The following is a 19,426-nucleotide window of genomic DNA, read 5'->3' as shown; positions in this document are numbered from 1 at the left end:
CTCTCTAGTTCTGGACTCCACCACCCCAGGGAAAAGACTTTGTCTATTTATCCTATCCATGCCCTGCATGACCTTATAAACCTCTATAAGGTCACCTCTCAGCCTCTGATGCTCCAGGGAAAACAGCCCCAGCCTATTCAACCTCTCTCTACAGCTCAAATCCTCCAACCATGTCAACATCCTTGTAAATCTTTTCTGAACCCTTTCAAGTTTCCCAACATCCTTCCGATAAGGAGACCAGAATTCAATGCAATATTCTAAAAGTGGCCTAACCAATGTCCTGTACAGCTGCAACATGACCTCCCAACTCCTTCACTTAATACTCTGACCAATAAAGGAAATAAACATCTTCTTGACTATCCTATGTACCTGCAACTCTACTTTCAATGAGCTATGAACCTGCATTCCGAGGTCTCTTTATTCAGAAACACTCCCTGGGACCTTACTATTAAGTGTGTAAGTCCTGCTAAGATTTGCTTTCCCAAAATGCAGCACCTCGTATTTATCTAAATTAAACTCCATCTGCCACTCCTCAAGCCCACTGGCTCATCTGATCAAGATCCCGTTATAATCTGAGGAAACCTTCTTCGGTGTCCACGACACTTGCAATTTTGGTGTCATCTGCAAACTTACTAACTATACCTCTTATGCTCACATCCAAATCATTTATATAAATGATGAAAAGTAGTGGACCCAGCACCAATCCTTGTGGCACTCTGCTGGTCACAGGCCTCCAGTCTGAAAAACAACCCTCCACCACCACCCTCTATCCTTTGAGCCAGTTCTGTATCCAAATGGTTAGTGCTCCTTGTATTCCCTGAGATCAAACCTTGCTAACCTGTCTCCCATGGGGAACCTTGTCAAATGCCTTACTGAAGTCCATATAGATTGTGACCATTGCTCTGGCCTCATCAATCCTCATTGTTACTTCTTCAAAAAATTCTATCAAGTTTGTGAGACATGATTTCCCACACACAAAGCCACATTGACTATGACGTCAGGCTCACTGGTCTATTGTTCCCTGGCTTGTCCTTGCCACCTTACTGGCACCACGTTAGCCAACCTCCAATCTTCTGGCACCTTACCTGTGACTATCGATGATACAAATATCTCAGCAAGGGGCCCAGCAATCACTTCTCTAGCTTCCCACAGAGTTCTAGGGTACACCTGATCAGGTCCTGCGGATTTATCCACGTTTATGCATTTTAAGACATCCAGCACTTCCTCCTCTGTAATATGGACATTTTTCAAGATACCACCATCAATTTCCCCACATTCTATATCTTCCATGTCCTTTTCCACAGTAAATACTGATGCAAAATACTCATTTAGTATCTCCCCCATCTTCTGCAGCTCCCCACAAAGGCTGCCTTGCTGATCTTTGAGGGGCCCTATTCTCTCCCTAGTTACCCTTTTGTCCTTAATATATTTGTAATAAGTCTTTGGATTCTCCTTAACTCTATTTGCCAAAGCTATCTCATGTCCCCTTTTTTGCCCTCCTGATTTCCCTCTTAAGTATACTCCTACTGCCTTTATACTCTTCTTAGGATTCACTCAATCTATCCTGTCTATACCTTACATATGCTTCCTTCTTAACCAAACCCTCAATTTGTCTAGTCATCCAGCATTCCCTACACCTACCAGCTTTTCCTTTCACCTTAACAGGAATATACTGTCTCTGGATTCATGTTATCTCATTTCTGAAGGCTTCCCATTCTCCAGCCGTCCCTTTACCTGCGAACATCTGTCCCCAGTCAGCTTGTGAAAGTTCTTGCCTAACAAAGTCAAAATTAATACTCCTCCAATTTAGAGCTTCAATTTTTAAATCTGGTCTATCCTTTTCCATCACTTTTTTAAAACCATTCAAATTATGGTCGCTGGCCCCAAAGTGCTCCCCCACTGACACCTCCATCACCTGCCCTGCCTTATTTCCCAAGAGTAGGTCAAGTTTTGCACCCCAGTCTTAACAAATTTCTCTCCATCTAAACCCTTAACTCTATGGTAGTGCCAGTCTATGTTTGGAAAGTTAAAGTCCCCTATCATAACCACCCTATTATTCTTACAGATAACTGAGATCTCCTTACAAATTTGTTTCTCAATTTCCCGCTGAATACGAGGGGGGGCTATAATACAATCCCAATAAGGTGATCATCCATTTCATATTTCTCAGTTCCACCCAAATAACTTCCCTGGATATGTTTCCAGTGACATCCTTCCCCCAGTACAGCTGTAATGCTATCCCTTATCAAAACGCCACTCCCCCTCCTCTCTTGCCTTCTTTGCTGTCCTTCCTGTAGCATTTCTATCCTGGAACATGAAGCTGCCAGTCCTGTCTATCCCTGAGCCATGTTTCTGTAATTGCTCTGATATCCCAGTCCCATGAGGATTAGCCAACCTGGTAACTTCTGAAATAGCTCAACCAAATCCCCTGGAGAACTGAGGCTATCCAGCCTGCCTGGGCACTAACTCACTACATACCATGCTGTCGCTACCCAAATCTGTTTTTTTGAGTGAATGGACTGGTTCATCCTTAACCCGCCTCTCCATCTCAAACTGAAAATGGTATTTCGGGGCACCTTTTACAGGGTGGGTCCAAGGAACTTGAGAAATTTCCTAACCGGAGTTACCCACCTTGGCTGCCAAAATGCAATCCAATATTTCCATCTATAGAGCATAGAAAAGTACAGCACAGAACAGGCCCACAGAACAGACTTCGCTTCCACCACCTCAACTGGCAACACATTCCATGCATTCATAACTCTCTGTGTAAAGAACCTACCTCTGATGTCTCCTTTATACCTTCCTCCTAATATCTTCAAACTATGACTTCTCGTACCAGTCAATCCTGCCCTGGGGAAAAGTCTCTGGCTATTGACTCTATCTATTCCTCTCATTATTCTGTACACCTCTATCAGGTCTCCTCTCTTCCTCCTTCTCTCCAGAGAGAAAAGTCTGAGCTTATTTAGTATTTCTTCATACGGCAAGTCCTCCAGTCCAGGCAGCATCCTGATAAACCTTCTTTGCACCCTCTCCAAAGCCTCTGTACCTTTCCTCTAGTAGGGCGACCAGACCTGGACACAGTATTCCACGTGTGGTCTCACCAGGGACTTGTATAGCTGCAGCAAAACCTTGCAGCTCTTAAACTCGATACCCCTGTTAATGAAAGCCAAAACACCATATGCTTTCTTAAAAACCCTATCCACTTGGGTGGCAACTTTGAGGGATCTATGTACTTGCACACCCAGATCCCTCTGTCCCTCCACTCTGCCAAGAATCCTGTCTTTAATCCTATATTCAGCACTTAAGTTCGACCTTCCAAAATGCATCACTTCGCATTTATCCAGGTTGAACTCCATCTGCCATTTCTCAGCCCAGCTCTGCATCCTGTCTATGTCATGCTGCAGCCTGCAGTAGCCCTCTTTACTATCAACAACACCTCCAACCTTTGTGTCATCTGCAAATTTACTAACCCACCCCTCAACCTCCTCATCCAAGTCATTTATAAAAGCTACAAATAGTAGAGGCCTGTGGGACCCCACTCAACATTGACCTTCAGGCAGAATACTTTCCATCTACAACCACGCTCTGCCTTCGTCAGCCAGGAGAAAGTGAGGACTGCAGATTCTAGAGATCAGAGCTGAAAAATGTTTTGGGCATAAGCCCTTCTGTCAGCCAGCCAATTCTGAATCCAGATAGCCAAATCTCCCTGTATCTCGTACTTCCTGACTTTATGAATAAGCCTACCATGGGGAACCCTATCAAATGCCTTGCTGAAGTCCATAAACCACATCCAATGCTCGACTGTCGTCGACCTGTCTTGACGCCTCCTCAAAGAACTCAATAAGATTTGTGAGACATGACCTGCCCCTCACAAAGCCATGCTGACTGCCTTTAATCACACTATGCTTTGCCAAATAATCATGAATCCTATCCATCAGAATTCTTTCCAAAACTTTCCTGACTACAGACGTTAAGACTGACTGGTCTGTAACTGCCAGGGATTTCCCTATTACCCTTCTTGAAAAGAGGAACAACATTCGCCTCCTTCCAATCCTCCGGTACGACTCCCGTGGAGAGAGAGGAGGCAAAGATCCTCACTAGCGGCTTAGCAACTTCCTTTCTCGCTTCCTGGAGCAGCCTAGGATAAATCTGGTCTGGCCCTGGGGACTTATCAATCTTAATGTTTTCCAAAATTTCTAGCACATCAACTTCATCAATCTTGATCTGGTCAAGACTGTATCCCAGCTCCTCTAAGTTTTCATTTACAACAAATTCCCTTTCCTTGGTGAAAACCAAAGCAAAAAAACTCATTTACAGTTTCCCCTGTCTGCTCAGACTCCACGCACAAATTCCCTCCACTATCCCTCATCGGCCTTACCTTCTCCCTGATCATTCTATGGGAAATAGCAAAACTGGAGTCCATTAATAAAAGATAGTCACCAAAAAATGTAAGCATGAACTTAAAGGTAAACTCTTCACACAAGGAGTGGAATGATTGTGGAGCTTGCCACCACTGAGTACTAATATAGATGCATTTGAGGGGAAGCTACACAAACATCGGTCAGAGAAGTGAATAGAGGGCTATGCTGATAAAGTCACATGAGGAAAGAGGGATGGAGGCTCAGGTGGGCACTAATGCAGCATGGATGGGATGAGCCAAGAGATCTGTTTCTGTCACAGAATCAGACAATTTTATGAAGGAGGCTATTTGATCCAACATTCCTGTACCAGCTCTGAAAGAGCAGCCCGATAGTCCCGGCTCTATCTCCATCGCTCTCGAACTTCATCGCTTTCAAATTAGATTAGATTACATTACAGTGTGGAAACAGGCCCTTCGGCCCAACAAGTCCACACTGAGCCACCGAAGCGCAACCCACCCATACCCCTACATTTACCCCTTACCTAACACTACAGGCAATTTAGCATGGCCAATTCACCTAACCTGCACATCTTTGGACTGTGGGAGGAAACCGGAGCACCCGGAGGAAACCCACGCAGACACGGGGAGAATGTGCAAACTCCACACAGTCAGTCGCTTGAGGCGGGAATTGAACCCGGGTCTCTGGCGCTGTGAGGCAGCAGTGCTAACCACTGTGCCACCGTGCCGCCCACATCGTAAGCAAATGTCCTCCACTGTATCTGAATGAATGAAGATGGAACAAACAGCTTTCATCATGGTAATCATTTTGTGACAAGACAAAGTAGAACAGAGAAGTAGGCCATTTGGTCCCTTGAGCTCATTCCATCATTCACATATAGGTCAAGGTTCAATTGTATCCTAGGACCATCTATCTCGACTTCCATAACCCTTGATACTTTTAACCAACAAAAATTACTGTATTATTTTTGAAAATTATTTTTGAAAGGACTTGAACAATGAGATTTTCTCCCTAAAATGATACAAACATTTGTACCAGTAATTAGTCACACTTTCTGTCCACTTGTGCAGAGCACACTGAAGCTAAAGCAGATTACACAGAGTAAGCTGACTGCAACAATTCACACATATTTATTCACTGCAGGCCACAGCAAATACAGCATCAAAGAAACAGTGACAAATATCTGGCAGGCACATCAATTAGCCACACTGATCAGGCAACAAGGTGCAGTATTAGGGCAGGATTGGCAAGCAGGCTGCAGGCCGCTCTCACCTCTTGGATGTCCCACTCTCCGACTGCTGCAGCAGCCTGCTGGTGTTGGTGTAAAAGGGCTTCAGGAAAGTCGGGACGGACAGGGATGAGGGAAGGCTGCTGGAAGTGGATTCGCTCTCTGAGTTACTGCGATTGCTTCTCACGATATTGATGGGGCTGAGTGAGCAGAACCAGAAGGGGAAAACAAAGACAAAACACAGGAAAAGAAAACAGTGGTCAAATGGTGAACTACGAAGCAACCGTCTGCCTCGTGAAAAGTGCTCTTGCTGTAAAAGTTGCAAAGTTCTGCAGGAGACAGATTTTTTAAAAATGTGAATGTGCAGACATACTCATTGGTTATAATTTTGGGTAAAACCCTGGAATGATGACATGTGGTCTCTATCTGATACTTTCATCTACCTTTCCGGTTTGCAGCTGCTTCCCCCTTTAAACAACAACAATGCACTTCACCAGGTAAAGCCTGGTACTGAATGTAAAGCCATTTGTCTATGGTTTATTCTGTAGCATTTTTATGACTGTCCATTTCTGTATGTTTAACTTTTTAAGTTAAATATGCTGGTGTATGTATTATTCAGTAAATTGCAATAATTTGTACAGCAATTATTTTTAAAATGGTCTTGCATTTTTACCTGAAAGGATGAAGAAATATTTCAGAATGCTAACATGAAGAGCCATATAACCAGAGAAGGAAAGAAATAGGAAAGATATTAAGACCATAAGACATAGGAGCAGACATTGGGCCATTCAGCCCATCAAGTTCTGCTCTGCCATTCAATCATGGCTAATAATTTTCTCAACCCCATTCTCCCACTTTCTCCCTGTATCCCTTGATACTCAAGAACCTATCTATCTCAGTTAATTTCTGAACAAACTTAAAATATTGTTCAGTTTTTAAAGTGAACTTGTGATATATTGATTAAAAGTTTCCTGGGAAAATATTCTGTGTGCTATTCAATACATGATATTTTGCTGTTATATTTGCTAACTCTGTTATTGCAGTGCCATGCCATTAGTTTCCCTTCCTCTTTGAAGGGATCTGTTCTCAAATTTTTCAGTTGACCTGAGTGTCTGTAAGGAAACACAGCTGAAGTGCAAGACGGGATACTCCAGTCTCAAGTCTGAGTAAAATAATCAAATATTTAACAGAAGTATCAAAACAGGTCATCCAAAAATTGTCATGTACAATTTTCAAAGATTTTCATGTTGAGAAAGAAAGATTTGGAATTATTTACTAATCCTCTTTTTACAAAGCACAACTAATGTGCAAATCCACACAGACAGTTGCCTGAGGTGGGAATCAAACCTGGGTCCCTGGCCCTGTGAGGCAGCAGTGCTAACCACTGAGTTAGCTTGGTGGCTCAGTGGTTAGCACTGCTGCCTCACAGAGCCAGGGACCTGAGTTCGATTCCCACCTCTGGCAACTGTCTGTATGGAGTTGGCACATTCTCCTGTGTCTGCGTGGGTTTCCTCTGGGTACTCTGGTTTCCTCCCACAGTCGCAATGACATGCAGGTTAGGTGAACTGGCTGTGCTAAATTGCCCATACTGTTAGGTGGCTTAGTTGGGGGTAAACATATGGTAGGGGACTGGGTCTGGGTGGGATACTCTTCGGATGGTCTGTGTGGACTTGTTGGGCCGAAGGGCCTGTTTTCATACTGTAGGGAATCTAATCTGAACTAAAGAGTGGACAGCTAGCAAAGGGATGGTACAAACCTTCACCTCACCTCACCTGGCATTCAGATCTTGGCACGAAGTCAAGTTAGCTGAGTGGCAGAAGGAAGGAAAACTTAAGAATGAAATCTATATACCAGCTTGTACCTCAAGAGTCTAGCCATTCTGAGAACATAGTCCAGACAGAAGCTATGAAAAGGACACTCAATTATCTCTATCTCTTAATCAGAGTCTAGAGTTCATGCTACCAGTAACACGTTGGAAATAAAAAAAAGATAAATGTGCAAAACAATGGAGCTGTTTAACAGAATCATTATCATACAATGAAATTCAAGATGGATTTTAAAAGAATTTGGCTCAACAAATTCCACAAACATCTGTTGTTTTTAGCAACTATTTAGTGATTCAATTCCAATTAAAATATATAATTTATTTAATAAAATTAATGTAGATGTTAACTTACAAAAATTGAGTTTTTATATATGTTTATAGCATAAACGAGTTAGCTGATAAATGCAATTCAATTTCTAAGACAGGTCTGTAATCACAATTTTGTTTAATTCAGGAGTTCTACAAAAAAGTTGCCTATCAATAGACATAAATACTGTCAGTGAAGTCAGCAGGTCACTGCGAAAGCCATTCTAAACAGCCACAACAGGTAATGCTTGGAACACTAGCTGGCAATCTGAAATTTGTCATTGTCCATGTTTGAAAACAGGTTGATTCAGAGCAACATTTTATAAAAGACCTGGGGAAAAAAGCTTCTCTTATGTGAAGCAATAGGATAGATCAGATTATCAAAAATGTAATCACAATTTCAGAAGAAATGGTGAAAAGGGAAATCTTCCTTCACTAGTTCAGCAGAATACTCTCTGCTTAAATCAAGGCTTTAGATCGAAGCATTGTGTTTGGATCAGCAATTCTACACAATGGTCCTACATCGTTGAATTGAGTTGAATCAAGTTATAAAATTGTATTATTTGCCATCTTCTCTCAGGGGTTTGGACACCTGCATCAAATTGTCTGTCAAACTTTTCTTTGCCAAGATTAGCCCTAGCATCTCCAATCTATCCATGCTACTGAAATCCCTCCTCAATGGAACCATTCTTTTGAACATTTTACACATCCTTTCTAATGCCTACATATTTTGCTTAGAATTGGAACCAATACTCCAGTTAGTGCTAAACCAGCATTTCACAAAGTCTTTGTCTTGCTTTTGTACTCTGAGCAACCCTATGAGATAGGCAGAGGTGAGGACTGCAGATGCTGGAGATTGCAGTCAAGATCAGAGTGGTGCTGGAAAAGCACAGCAGGTCAGGCAGCATCTGAGGAGCAGGAAAGTCGACGTTTTGGGCAAAAGCCCTTCATCAGGGCTCCTGATGAAGGGCTTTTGCCCGAAACGTCGATTTTCCTACTCCTTGGATGCTGCCTGACCTGCTGTGCTTTTCCAGTACCATTCTAATCTTAACCCAATGAGATAGACAACTCCCAATGCAAAAAGAGAGGCCTATGTGTAAAATGTAATCAGGTGGGACTCATTTCAGAACAGTTACACCTATAGACAATAACGCTGCTTCCCACTCTCCCACAACCCAAAACATTCTTTACCTGCTCCGAATAATCTCCGACTGCTGGCGAAAGATGGGAGAGCGGCCGTGGGGCAGCTTCTCATTTGGAAAGCTGATTCTCCGCTTGCTGCTCGACGGCGGGTGGCTGAAAGTGTGAGCCCTTCTCCGGAACTGCGGCGAGTCGGGATCGTCCTCTGTGAACAGCTGGCCCAGCGAGGAGATGGGGGACGCCCGGGGGCTGATGGGGGGAGAGTTGGGAGGGGATTCCCCTGGAGAAGCGTCCTGCGCCCAGAACGACGGCAGAGGGTCAGAAAAAAAAAGCAATGAGATGCTCACTCTAAAAAGCTGACAGCAGAACAGAAATCCTGTAAATCTGTCAATGTACTGTCAGATAGCCATTGTATGCTAATGTGTGCTATCTGACCAACTCCCATATCCTGCCGAGCTTAATCCAGTGAAGATTTACAAATACTGCTGCATACGGCTGATAAGCAAGCTATGTTTTGAAGTTTTCTATATAAAAAGAATGCTGGTGACCAGACTTTTCACTTCTCTTTTGCTGATGACACTATCTTCAGTGATTTTGGAGTGCTCCTCGAAGGCTGGAACTGCAATCGCAAGCACTTCCTCTGGATTTCACCAGCAGACTTCCTGCTCCATGGAAAGTATTCGAGCAAAACAAAGCTACCGTTTGAGTAGGGTCACTGCTGAATCAGGTTTTGTTTGAGTGGGCGGGCAAGAGGCTAAGAAGGTAGACTGACCGCAGGACTCACCCTGGATGCGTCCGATGCAAGGCTGTTGCAACGCTCAAAGCTGTCCATACTTCCTAAACGACCCCGCATCTTGGCACCCTAAAGTGAAACATGAATGCATAAAGTCAGATGTGTTGTTAAACATGGTACTTTTGAACATTCTCAAACAACGAGGCCTTGTAAGGCTGGGAGATGATCAAACAGGGTGCACTGTCCTTGTCATCGTTGGCAACATGAGTTGGACTGTGGATGACATGAGGGGCACAGCCAGATCACTTATTTATTAACATTGACATTTGGAAGAATTACTTGAATTTATATTTTGTGCAACCTCAGGACTTTCCAATTCAGTACTTCTGAAGTGCAGTTATTTTGGACACACAGCGATCATTTTCAAATAACAATACGATAATGTCCAGATTACCTGTTTGACCTCTGAGAAGAGAGGTAAAATTTGTTTAAACAATTGCTGATGGGGCGGGCGGGGAGGGGGGGAACAAATCCGCAACTACCACCTGAATTTAAAGAGTGCTTTTAAGGCAGCAAGACATTACTTCACAGGAATGTTACTGGACAAAATTTGACTGTATCAGACATAAAGGTGGCAAGTGATCAAGAGCTTTGTCAAGGAGAGGGAGACTTTAAGAGACAACTGAGGAGGAGAGGTTTAAGAAAAAAATTCCAGAGCGTTGGACCGATAGGCAGCTGAATGTACAGTCACCAACTGGTGTAGTAATGAAAAGAGCAGAGAATTGGGTGAGTGCAGAGATCCCTGAGCCTCTGTGAACAGCTGGCCCAGCGAGGAGATGGGGGACGCCCGGGGGCTGACGGGTGGAGAGTTGGGAGGGGATTCCCCTGGAGAAGCGTCTTGCGCCCAGAACGACGGCAGAGGGTCAGAAAAAAAAACAATGAGATGCTCACTCTAAAAAGCTCACTCTAAAAAGGCCCTGAGTGATTGCAGAGATAGGGAGGAGTGAAATCATGGTTTTACACCCATGGTAGCCCCTTAAGGCAAATTCGCAGTATCACACCATGAAGTTGGGAGGATAGAAAGAAAAGACTTTTCAGTTTCTTACAGGGGGCCAGCAGTGACAAGATTACCATATACAGTGCAGAAAACTGCATGACAGATAGCTTACACCTAATAATGAAAAAAAACTCCTTTTAGAAACACCCTACGCAATATGTTTGAGTGCACTGGTTTCAACAGACCAGAATCACTCTCAGCAACAAGTCATGTTTGTTTACTACCTTTATTGCAATAAATTGTCCCATGGCAATTCACAAAGCATTATCAAACAAGATAAGGCAGCCCACACCCTGTGACATTAAGCCAGATGACCAAACGCTAGCTGGGAAGGATTATCTTAAAGAGTGGGGGCAGTAGGAGGTTTAAAAGGAGGGAATTCCAGAGCTTAAAGTGTAACTACTGAAGACTTGGACACAAATGGCCACACAATTAAAATGAGGTTTTCACCCTGTTCTCATCTAGTTTCTCTCCTTACCTTCTTTAGTCTCCATTTTAATCACCAATTCAATGGACACTGGAATCTTGCCCCTACTCCCCTTCTTTGACACACAATGTATAAATAAGGCTAAACCACATGACTTAGCTAGCCAGTGATCTCTCTTCGCTCCCTGGCTTAACTCGGCAGTGCAAGACTTTAAAGAGATGAAAAACACTTTGGAAATCCTCGGTGAGCCTAATAAGGAGCACAGTGATCTGACACAATACTTCACAAATTCCTGACTACATTAGCTGCAAGTTTACAATGCTGAGCAAAGCTACTGCAGCAGCAGCACAGTGCCTGCCAAGTCCCATCGCAGGAAGCTGGGGGAGATCAGCCTGATAACTAGAAGGCCAAAACATGTGCAACATGGACAGGGAATAAGTGTCCACAAGGTCACAATTCAAAGTGGTTTCAGGGTGGAAAACACTCAAGTCATATGAGCTTTATATTCAGAGGTCACTTATTGGGAACTAATGTTGAATAAATTTTACCACTGTTGCAATAATTGTCAAAATTGACCGTTTTCAGTGTGATTATCAAACAAAGAATGTACGGATAATGATGAAAATGTAACAAGCAAAAAAATGAAAGAACAAAAACACTGGTTATTTTCCCCTTTGCTAAGCATTAGATATGGTTACATTTTAATCAAACACAGTGTAACCAACATAACAGATGCACACAGCCAGAAACTTAACCTAAGAGAATAATTAGCTAAGGAGCCATGATAAGTGAAAATGTAAGCCCAGTCCTGCCACTACAGTGCTGTCAATATTTAACTTGCCAACTTCCTAATTCAGCATGTCAGGGCACTGAAGAAAACAAACTGGTTAAATGAAGGAAGAATTTTGCAACACAGATTTCAAAACGACTGTCAAAATGTGATTATGGTGATTCAAGTCTTCACAATGGCACGTTGTTACAGAGCACCACTCAGTTCAACCAAATGTTTATAATTAATTTACCATCAATAATCATCTTGCAACTTTGATGAAGATTTATTGTCCAGTCCTAAATAAATTCCCATCTCAACTGACTAATACCACATGGGAACGTTTATCTGGTAAAATTCTTGTGTAGTTTCTTGGGATGTTTTAGACAGTGTTAAAAGGAGGTTTAGCACCCCAATCTTGAGCCAGAAACTCTGGCTTCAAGTCACAATCAACTTGTTGGCCACAGAAGAACCATCTGTGACATGGTTCAAACAAGTTGATAATCAGCCTCCTAATCCTTTAAATGCTTCCCCAAAGAGGGAAAAGAAAGTGTTAACCCAAGCACAAAACAACAACAAACTATTCTTTAGGAATAAGATGAAATGGTTGAAACCAAAACAATCATAAAATAAAGTCATCGAGGAGAAAGTGAGGACTGCAGATGCTGGAGATCAGAGCTGAAAAAGTGTTGCTGGAAAAGTGCAGCAGGTCAGGCAGCATGCAAGGAACAGGAGAATCGACATTTCAGGCATCAGCCCTGCTTCAGGAATGAGGAAAGAATGAGGAAACACACTTTCCTCATTCCTGAAGAAGGGCTGATGCCCGAAACGTCGATTCTCCTGTTCCTTGGATGCTGCCTGACCTGCTGCACTTTTCCAGCAACACTTTTTCAGATAAAATAAAGTCACCCCAGTTTACAACTGCAAAACAGTAGGTGGGTGGATGGAGGTGTTTTCAAAGTACAACCTACATGGCAAGGTATGAATTTTTCCATAGAAGTTACAGCACAGAAACAGGCCATTTGGCCCTCATTTATGGTCCACATGAGATTCCCCACACCCCACTTCACCTCAGCCTGTCATACCCTCCAATACCCTATCTCCATCTTGGACTCCATCTATACTTCTTGCTGCCTTGGGAAGGAAGCCTACATAATCAAAGACCCCCTCTCACCCTGGTTATAATCTCTTCCAATCTCTTCAGTCAGGCAGAAGATACAAAATCTTAAACAACAAATTCAAGAACAGCTTCTTCCCTGTTGTTATTCGATTTCTGAAAGGACATTTCAAACTTTAAATTTAATGTTGATCTCACTCTTTGTGTACTTTCTCTGCAGCCGTAACATAGTTTTTCTCACTCTGTTATATTATCCTTATACTCTTTGTATGGTATGATCTGCCTGTACTGCACGCAAAATAAAACTTTTCACTGTACATAGGTACATATGACAAGAATAAATCAAATCAAATCAACTCAAATTATAAAAAAATCCTTTAAGTGCCCAACGATGCTACTGTCCTGTTTGGTCAAGCACTTTATGTGCTGAAGCAGAATATCTGACCTTAGAAAACACCAACAGGTTGCATTTTTACATGAGGCATACAGCAGTGTTTGACTTAGTTTGCAGCGGCACCAGGTAAAAACAGGAATGATTGTATCAAGCAAGAAACATGAAAACCTTGTGCACGCTGTGAGAAAAAGGCAGCTTAAACTTTCAAGAAGCCTTGCCCCTTGCAAAAGAAGTACTGCATCTCATTAAATGTTTCATGACTGTACATAGCTAACGATTACCTCATGCAGAGCACAGAACAATCTTATACATCTCTCTATAAATTCCAGCTAGGAGGAAGTGAGGACTGCAGATGCTGGAGATCAGAGCTGAAAATGTGTTGCTGGAAAAGCGCAGCAGGTCAGGCAGCATCCAAGGAACAGGAGAATCGACATTTCGGGCATGAGCCCTTCTTCAGGAAGATAAATTCACAAGATAAATTCCAGCTACCTACTATAAAACATTACCTAGTAACACTTGTTTGTTTGTACTGTGAAGTTCAGAGTAGGAACAGATTCCAGCATTCTTATTTCCAACAGCTAACATTTTAATCACTGAAAGAGAAAATCAGCAGGATTTATTTTTTACTGTGAGGGCTTCTTAAAAGCTTCAACCTGAAAGAAATTAAATGCATTGCAGTTCCCCTCCTGGTTCAGACACTTTACTGACATTGGGCGGCACTGTGGCTCAGTGCTTAGCTCAGCTGCTTTATAGCACCAGGGACCCTGGTTCGATTCCAGCCTTGGGTGACTATGTGGGGTTTGCATATTCTCCCTGTATCTGCGTGGGTTTCGTCCGGGTGCTCTGGTTTCCTCCCACAATCCAAAGATGTGCAGGTCAGGTGAATTGGCCATGCTCGCGACGCTTGGTTAGGTACATTAGTTACGGGTAAATGTAGAGTAATTGGGAATGGCTTTGAGTGGGAAACTCTTTGTAGGGTCGGTCTAGACTTTTTGGGCCGAAGGGCCTGTTTCCACTCTGTAAGGATACAGGTGACATTTTGCACAAGTCCACTATCATAGTCTTCAGCATGTGGCTTGTTTCAGTGGCTCCCTATGGACTCCTATCATGGTCACCCTCCATAGAGGACAGGATGGGAAACTTGCCCAGATTTTACTAGCTAAGTGCATCTGCTTCATGCCTATTTCTGTTTTAGAAATCTCACCCCCTAATTTGCAAGAAGAGCAAGTTTCCAACAATAGAACAGAAAATGTGGAAACCTGTTGAATAACAGTGCAAATTGTGGATCTTCTTAACCAATGAGATTATAAGAATTAAGAAGCAAACAGGAGAACTGAGAAGGAGGCTGAATCAAATCAAGCAAAGTCACAATCAGATCAGGTAGAGAGCGAAATGCAGAAAGAGAAAAAGATTGGAATAAAGGAGACAGAAAGAAGAGACAGAAAGCAAAAGTCAGAGGTTCTTTAATTTTCAATTTCATATTTGTGAAATAATTTGCTACTCTTAATGAGATTCCGCACTTTGCGTGTGTTCTGGGCCAAGGTAGTGCTTTGGCAGTAACTATAAAATCTTAAAAGATAACTTCTACTATTAATAACTAGACTTAACTTTGTGACAAGTTTCATAGAACATAGAACATAGAAAAATACAGCGCAGTACAGGCCCTTCGGCCCTCGGTGTTGCGTCGATCCAAGCCCACCTAACCTACACTAGCCCACTATCCTCCATATGCCTATCCAATGCCCGTTTATGCCCATAAAGAGGGAGAGTCCACCACTGCTACTGGCAGGGCATTCCATGAACTCACGACTCACTGAGTAAAGAATCTACCCCTAACATCTGTCCTATACCTACCACCCCTTAATTTAAAGCTATGCCCCCTCGTAATAGCTGGCTCCATACGTGGAAAAAGGTTCTCATGGTCAACCCTATCTAAACCCCTAATCATCTTGTACACCTCTATCAAATCTCCCCTAAACCTTCTTTTCTCCAATGAAAACAGCCCCAAGTGCCTCAGCCTTTCCTCATACGACCTTCCTACCATACCAGGCAACATTCTTGTAAACCTCCTCTGCACCCGTTCCAGTGCCTCCACATCCTTCCTATAGTATGGCGACCAAAACTGCACACAATACTCCAGATGCAGCCGCACCAGAGTCTTATACAACTGCAATATGACCTCAGGACTCCGGAACTCAATTCCTCTACCAATAAAGCCCAGTACACCATATGCCTTCTTCACCGCACTACTTACCTGGGTGGCAACTTTCAGAGATCTGTGTACATGGACACCAAGATCCCTCTGCTCGTCCACACTACCAAGTATCCGACCATTAGCCCAGTGCCCCATCTTTTTGTTACTCATACCGAAGTGAATCACCTCACACTTACCCACATTGAACTCCATTTGCCACCTTTCTGCCCAGCTCTGCAGCTTATCTATATCCTGCTGTAACCTGACATATCCTTCCTCACTGTCAACAACTCCACCAACTTTCGTATCATCCGCAAACTTGCTCACCCAACCTTCTAGCCCCTCCTCCAGGTCATTTATAAAAATGACAAACAGCAATGGTCCCCAAACAGATCCTTGTGGAACACCGCTAGTAACTGCACTCCAAGATGAACCTTTACCATCAACGACTACCCTCTGTCTTCTTCCAGCCAGCCAATTCCTAATCCAAACCTCCAACTCACCCTCAATGCCATACCTCCGTATTTTTTGTAGTAGCCTACCATGAGTAATTTATGACCAAATGGGACTTTAAGGAAGCAAATGACAGGGCAGTATGGATTGGCTGACTTGCGGTTCAAGGGTCATCTCTTTCTTATAGATATTTTCCAATCAATGTCGTCAGTGAAATTAGTACACAGCTCTGGAGCACATGAGACCTGAACAGTGGCCTCTTTACTCACAGGTCTGGGAACAATCAATGCAGCACAACAGCCCTCACAAATTTCATTCATTGTTGCTATAAAAAAGTAACTACACTTGAAGATACCAAGGTAATATAGATATTTGTACTCGTATCTCTTTCTTATGCTGGGAATTTGTATGTCATAACGTATCATTCAAACATTTATTTTTTTCAGCAGGTTCTGGACTACAACATGTAAATTAAAATCATTTATACTCAGAAGCATTTTAAAATAAGTTTTTAACTTTAGCTGAGCTAATAGTGTTTTTCTAAAGGCACCTTTTACTCCTCCCATTTAAAATCTCTCTGATAATATCCATTCTTTTATTCAATTTTGCTTGCAGAGCAGAAAATGTAGAGGATGCCATAGAGCAGAAATATGTCATTATATCCTATGCTTTTCAAAATAGTAAAGCAATTTATTTTTCTGCAAATATTCCCAGACACAAAAGACAATGGTTTACACTGTTGTCCATTAGTGTCACTTACATACAGGTATGTTCAGGGATTCATGGTAAAATCCCCACTACATTGCTCATGGACTGAATTAGCTCTAAGCCAACCAACATATTGATTTAAAATATGTTATCCTAATTTTCAAACCACTCCCTGGCCTACCCTCTTCTTTTCTCTGTGATCCCCTCCAATTCCACAGTCATCTGTGATATCTGCGATATCTGAGATACACTGGGTCATAGAATTGCTCTAAGTTATTCGAGTGAAGAGCACTGTGGTACTGCAATTACCCAACACCACACACAATCTGAGCTAGCAGACGTTTCATTAAATATCAAATGTTAAAGGTACAAGGGGGAAGTTAAAAAAGACCAAAACATCAGAACAACAAGTGGACAATAGTACTTCCCTCTCCACAACTAGAACTCAGAACAGCAAATCATCAACAATTCTAAACAACTAAACAAAAACCAGAAAAAATAACCCTTTGTGTTCTTTGGGTGCATTTGCACGATCATCAGGTTAAATGGTATGGCTAAAAGTCTGAGCTGGCTGCGTTTTCAGACAAGTTAACCAAACATGTCCATCATAGGGATTTGTTTTCAAAATCGGTGACTGTGGTACATTGGACAATTCCTCAATATCTTACCCTGCTTTTGCTCACTTATCCAATACAAGTTAACTGAAGGTACTGATTCCAGTACCCATGCCCTTCACTGAAGCACACCATAACAATGTATGGGACAGGCAGTCACATCAAAATCAATGCCCTGCTTTCTTCGCAATTAAGGGATGGTCTTACTTTGAGTTTTTTTATTTCACCAATTTTCTTTAACTTAAAAAATATTTTAAAATTCTCTCTTTCACTATTCTTTTTCCTTCAATATACCTAAAGAACCCCTTTGGTTTCACCCTAATCTTCTCAGCCAAGGCTATCTTGTGCTCTCTTTTCGCCCTCCTGATTTCCTTCTTCAGTGATTTCAGGGATTTCCTGTATCCCTATATACCTCCAGGGATTCCCTTCATCACAGCTGCCTGGACCTGAGCCATACCCACTTCTTTCTGGTTAAAGCCTCAATATATTTTCTCATTCAGGGTTCCCTATTCCTGTCAATCCTGTCTTTCACCCTCAAAGGAACATATCAACCTTGAACTCTAGCTATCTCACTTTTAAAGGCCTCCCACCTGCCGGAGGTCCCTTTGCCTGCAAACAAACTACTCCAGTCAACCCCTGCAAGCTCCTGGCTCATTCCATCAAAATTCGCCTCACCCCAATTTAGGACTTGAATCTATGGACTAGATTTGTCTGACTCCATAACTATTTTAAAATTAATAGACCTATGGTCACTGGTCCCAAAGTGCTCCACCACTGTGACCCCCATCACCTGTCCTACCCTATTTCCCAAGACCAGGTCAGGTTTTGCCCCTTCCCGGGTAGGATCCTCTTTATACTAGAGTCATAGAGATGTACAGCATAGAAACAGACCCTTCGGTCCAACCTGTCCATGCCGATCAGATATCCCAACCCAATATAGTCCCACCTGCCAGCACCCGGCCCGTATCCCTCCAAACCCTTCCTATTCATAAACCCATCCAAATGCCTCTTAAATGTTGCAATTGTACCAGCCTCCACCACATCCTCTACTACTACAAGAAACATTTCTGAAAGCATTAAATAAATTCCACCCCATCTAAGCCCGTAATACACTTGCAGTCCCAGTCTATGTTAGGAACATTAAAATCCCCTAATATGACAATTACTCCTGCAAGTCTCCCCAGTCTCCCTGTCTCCATGCTGTAGGACTCTGTGACTCTCTGGTTAAGTGTATACACAATGCACCAGCAAAATTCTTCAGAGATCGTTTTAAAATAGTGATAGAAAAGGATAGACTGGATCTGGGAAGTCCTAATTTGGAGGAAGCTACTTTTGACAGTATTAGGCAAGAACTTTCAAAAGCTGATTGGGGGCAGATGTTCGCAGGTAAAGGGATGGCTGGAAAATGGGAAGCCTTCAGAAATGAGATGACATGAATCCAGAGACAGTATATTCCTGTTGGGTGAAAGGAAAGGCTGGTAGGTATAGGGAATGCTCAATGACTAGAGAAATTGAGGGTTTAGTTAGGAAAAAGAAGGAAGCATATGTCAGGTATAGACAGGATAGATCGAGTTAATCCTTGGAAGAGTATGAAGGCAGTAGGAGTCTCCTTAAGAGAGAAATCAGGAAGGCAAAAAGGGAACATGAGATAGATTTGGCAAATAGGGTTAAGCAAATGCATTAAGGACAAAAGGGTAACTAGGGATCAGCAAGCCCTTGTGTGGAGCTGCAGAAAATGAGTGAGATACTAAACAAGTATCAGTGTTTCCTGTGAAGAAAAGACATGGAAGATATAGAATGTAGGAAAATACATGGTGACATCTTGAAAAATGTCCATATTACAGAGGAGGAAGTGCTGGATGTCTTGAAACGCATAAAAGTGGATAAATCCTCAGGACCTGATCAGGTGTAGCCTACAACTCTGTGGGAAGCTAGGGAAGCGAATGATGGGCCCCTTGTTGAGATATTTGTATCATCAATAGTCACAGGCGAGGTGCCGGAAGATTGGAGGTTGGCTAACATGGTACCACTATTTAAGAAAGGTGGTAAGGACAAGCCATGAAACTTTAGACTGGTGAGCCT

General features: G+C 42.6%; 1 protein-coding gene across 2 annotated transcripts in view; it reads right to left on the bottom strand.

The window, feature by feature from the left end:
• tbc1d4 (TBC1 domain family, member 4) overlaps positions 1-19,426 on the bottom strand; it is a 283,205-nt gene that overhangs the window by 79,018 nt on the left and 184,761 nt on the right. Inside the window, exons 9-11 of one of the 2 annotated variants that reach the window (XM_072577967.1) lie at positions 9,663-9,740; positions 8,930-9,171; positions 5,652-5,807 (exon numbers count right to left, since the gene is read on the bottom strand). In XM_072577967.1, the coding sequence (XP_072434068.1) occupies positions 5,652-5,807; positions 8,930-9,171; positions 9,663-9,740 (476 nt within the window). The remainder of the gene's footprint in view (positions 1-5,651; positions 5,808-8,929; positions 9,172-9,662; positions 9,741-19,426) is intronic. The other variant, XM_072577968.1, reaches the window with a different exon arrangement.

The sequence above is a fragment of the Chiloscyllium punctatum genome, chromosome 9, assembly GCF_047496795.1.
Source record: "Chiloscyllium punctatum isolate Juve2018m chromosome 9, sChiPun1.3, whole genome shotgun sequence".
Taxonomy (NCBI): domain Eukaryota; kingdom Metazoa; phylum Chordata; class Chondrichthyes; order Orectolobiformes; family Hemiscylliidae; genus Chiloscyllium; species Chiloscyllium punctatum.
Note: the sequence above shows the minus strand (reverse complement) of the source record. Positions and strands in the feature narration are given on the sequence as shown.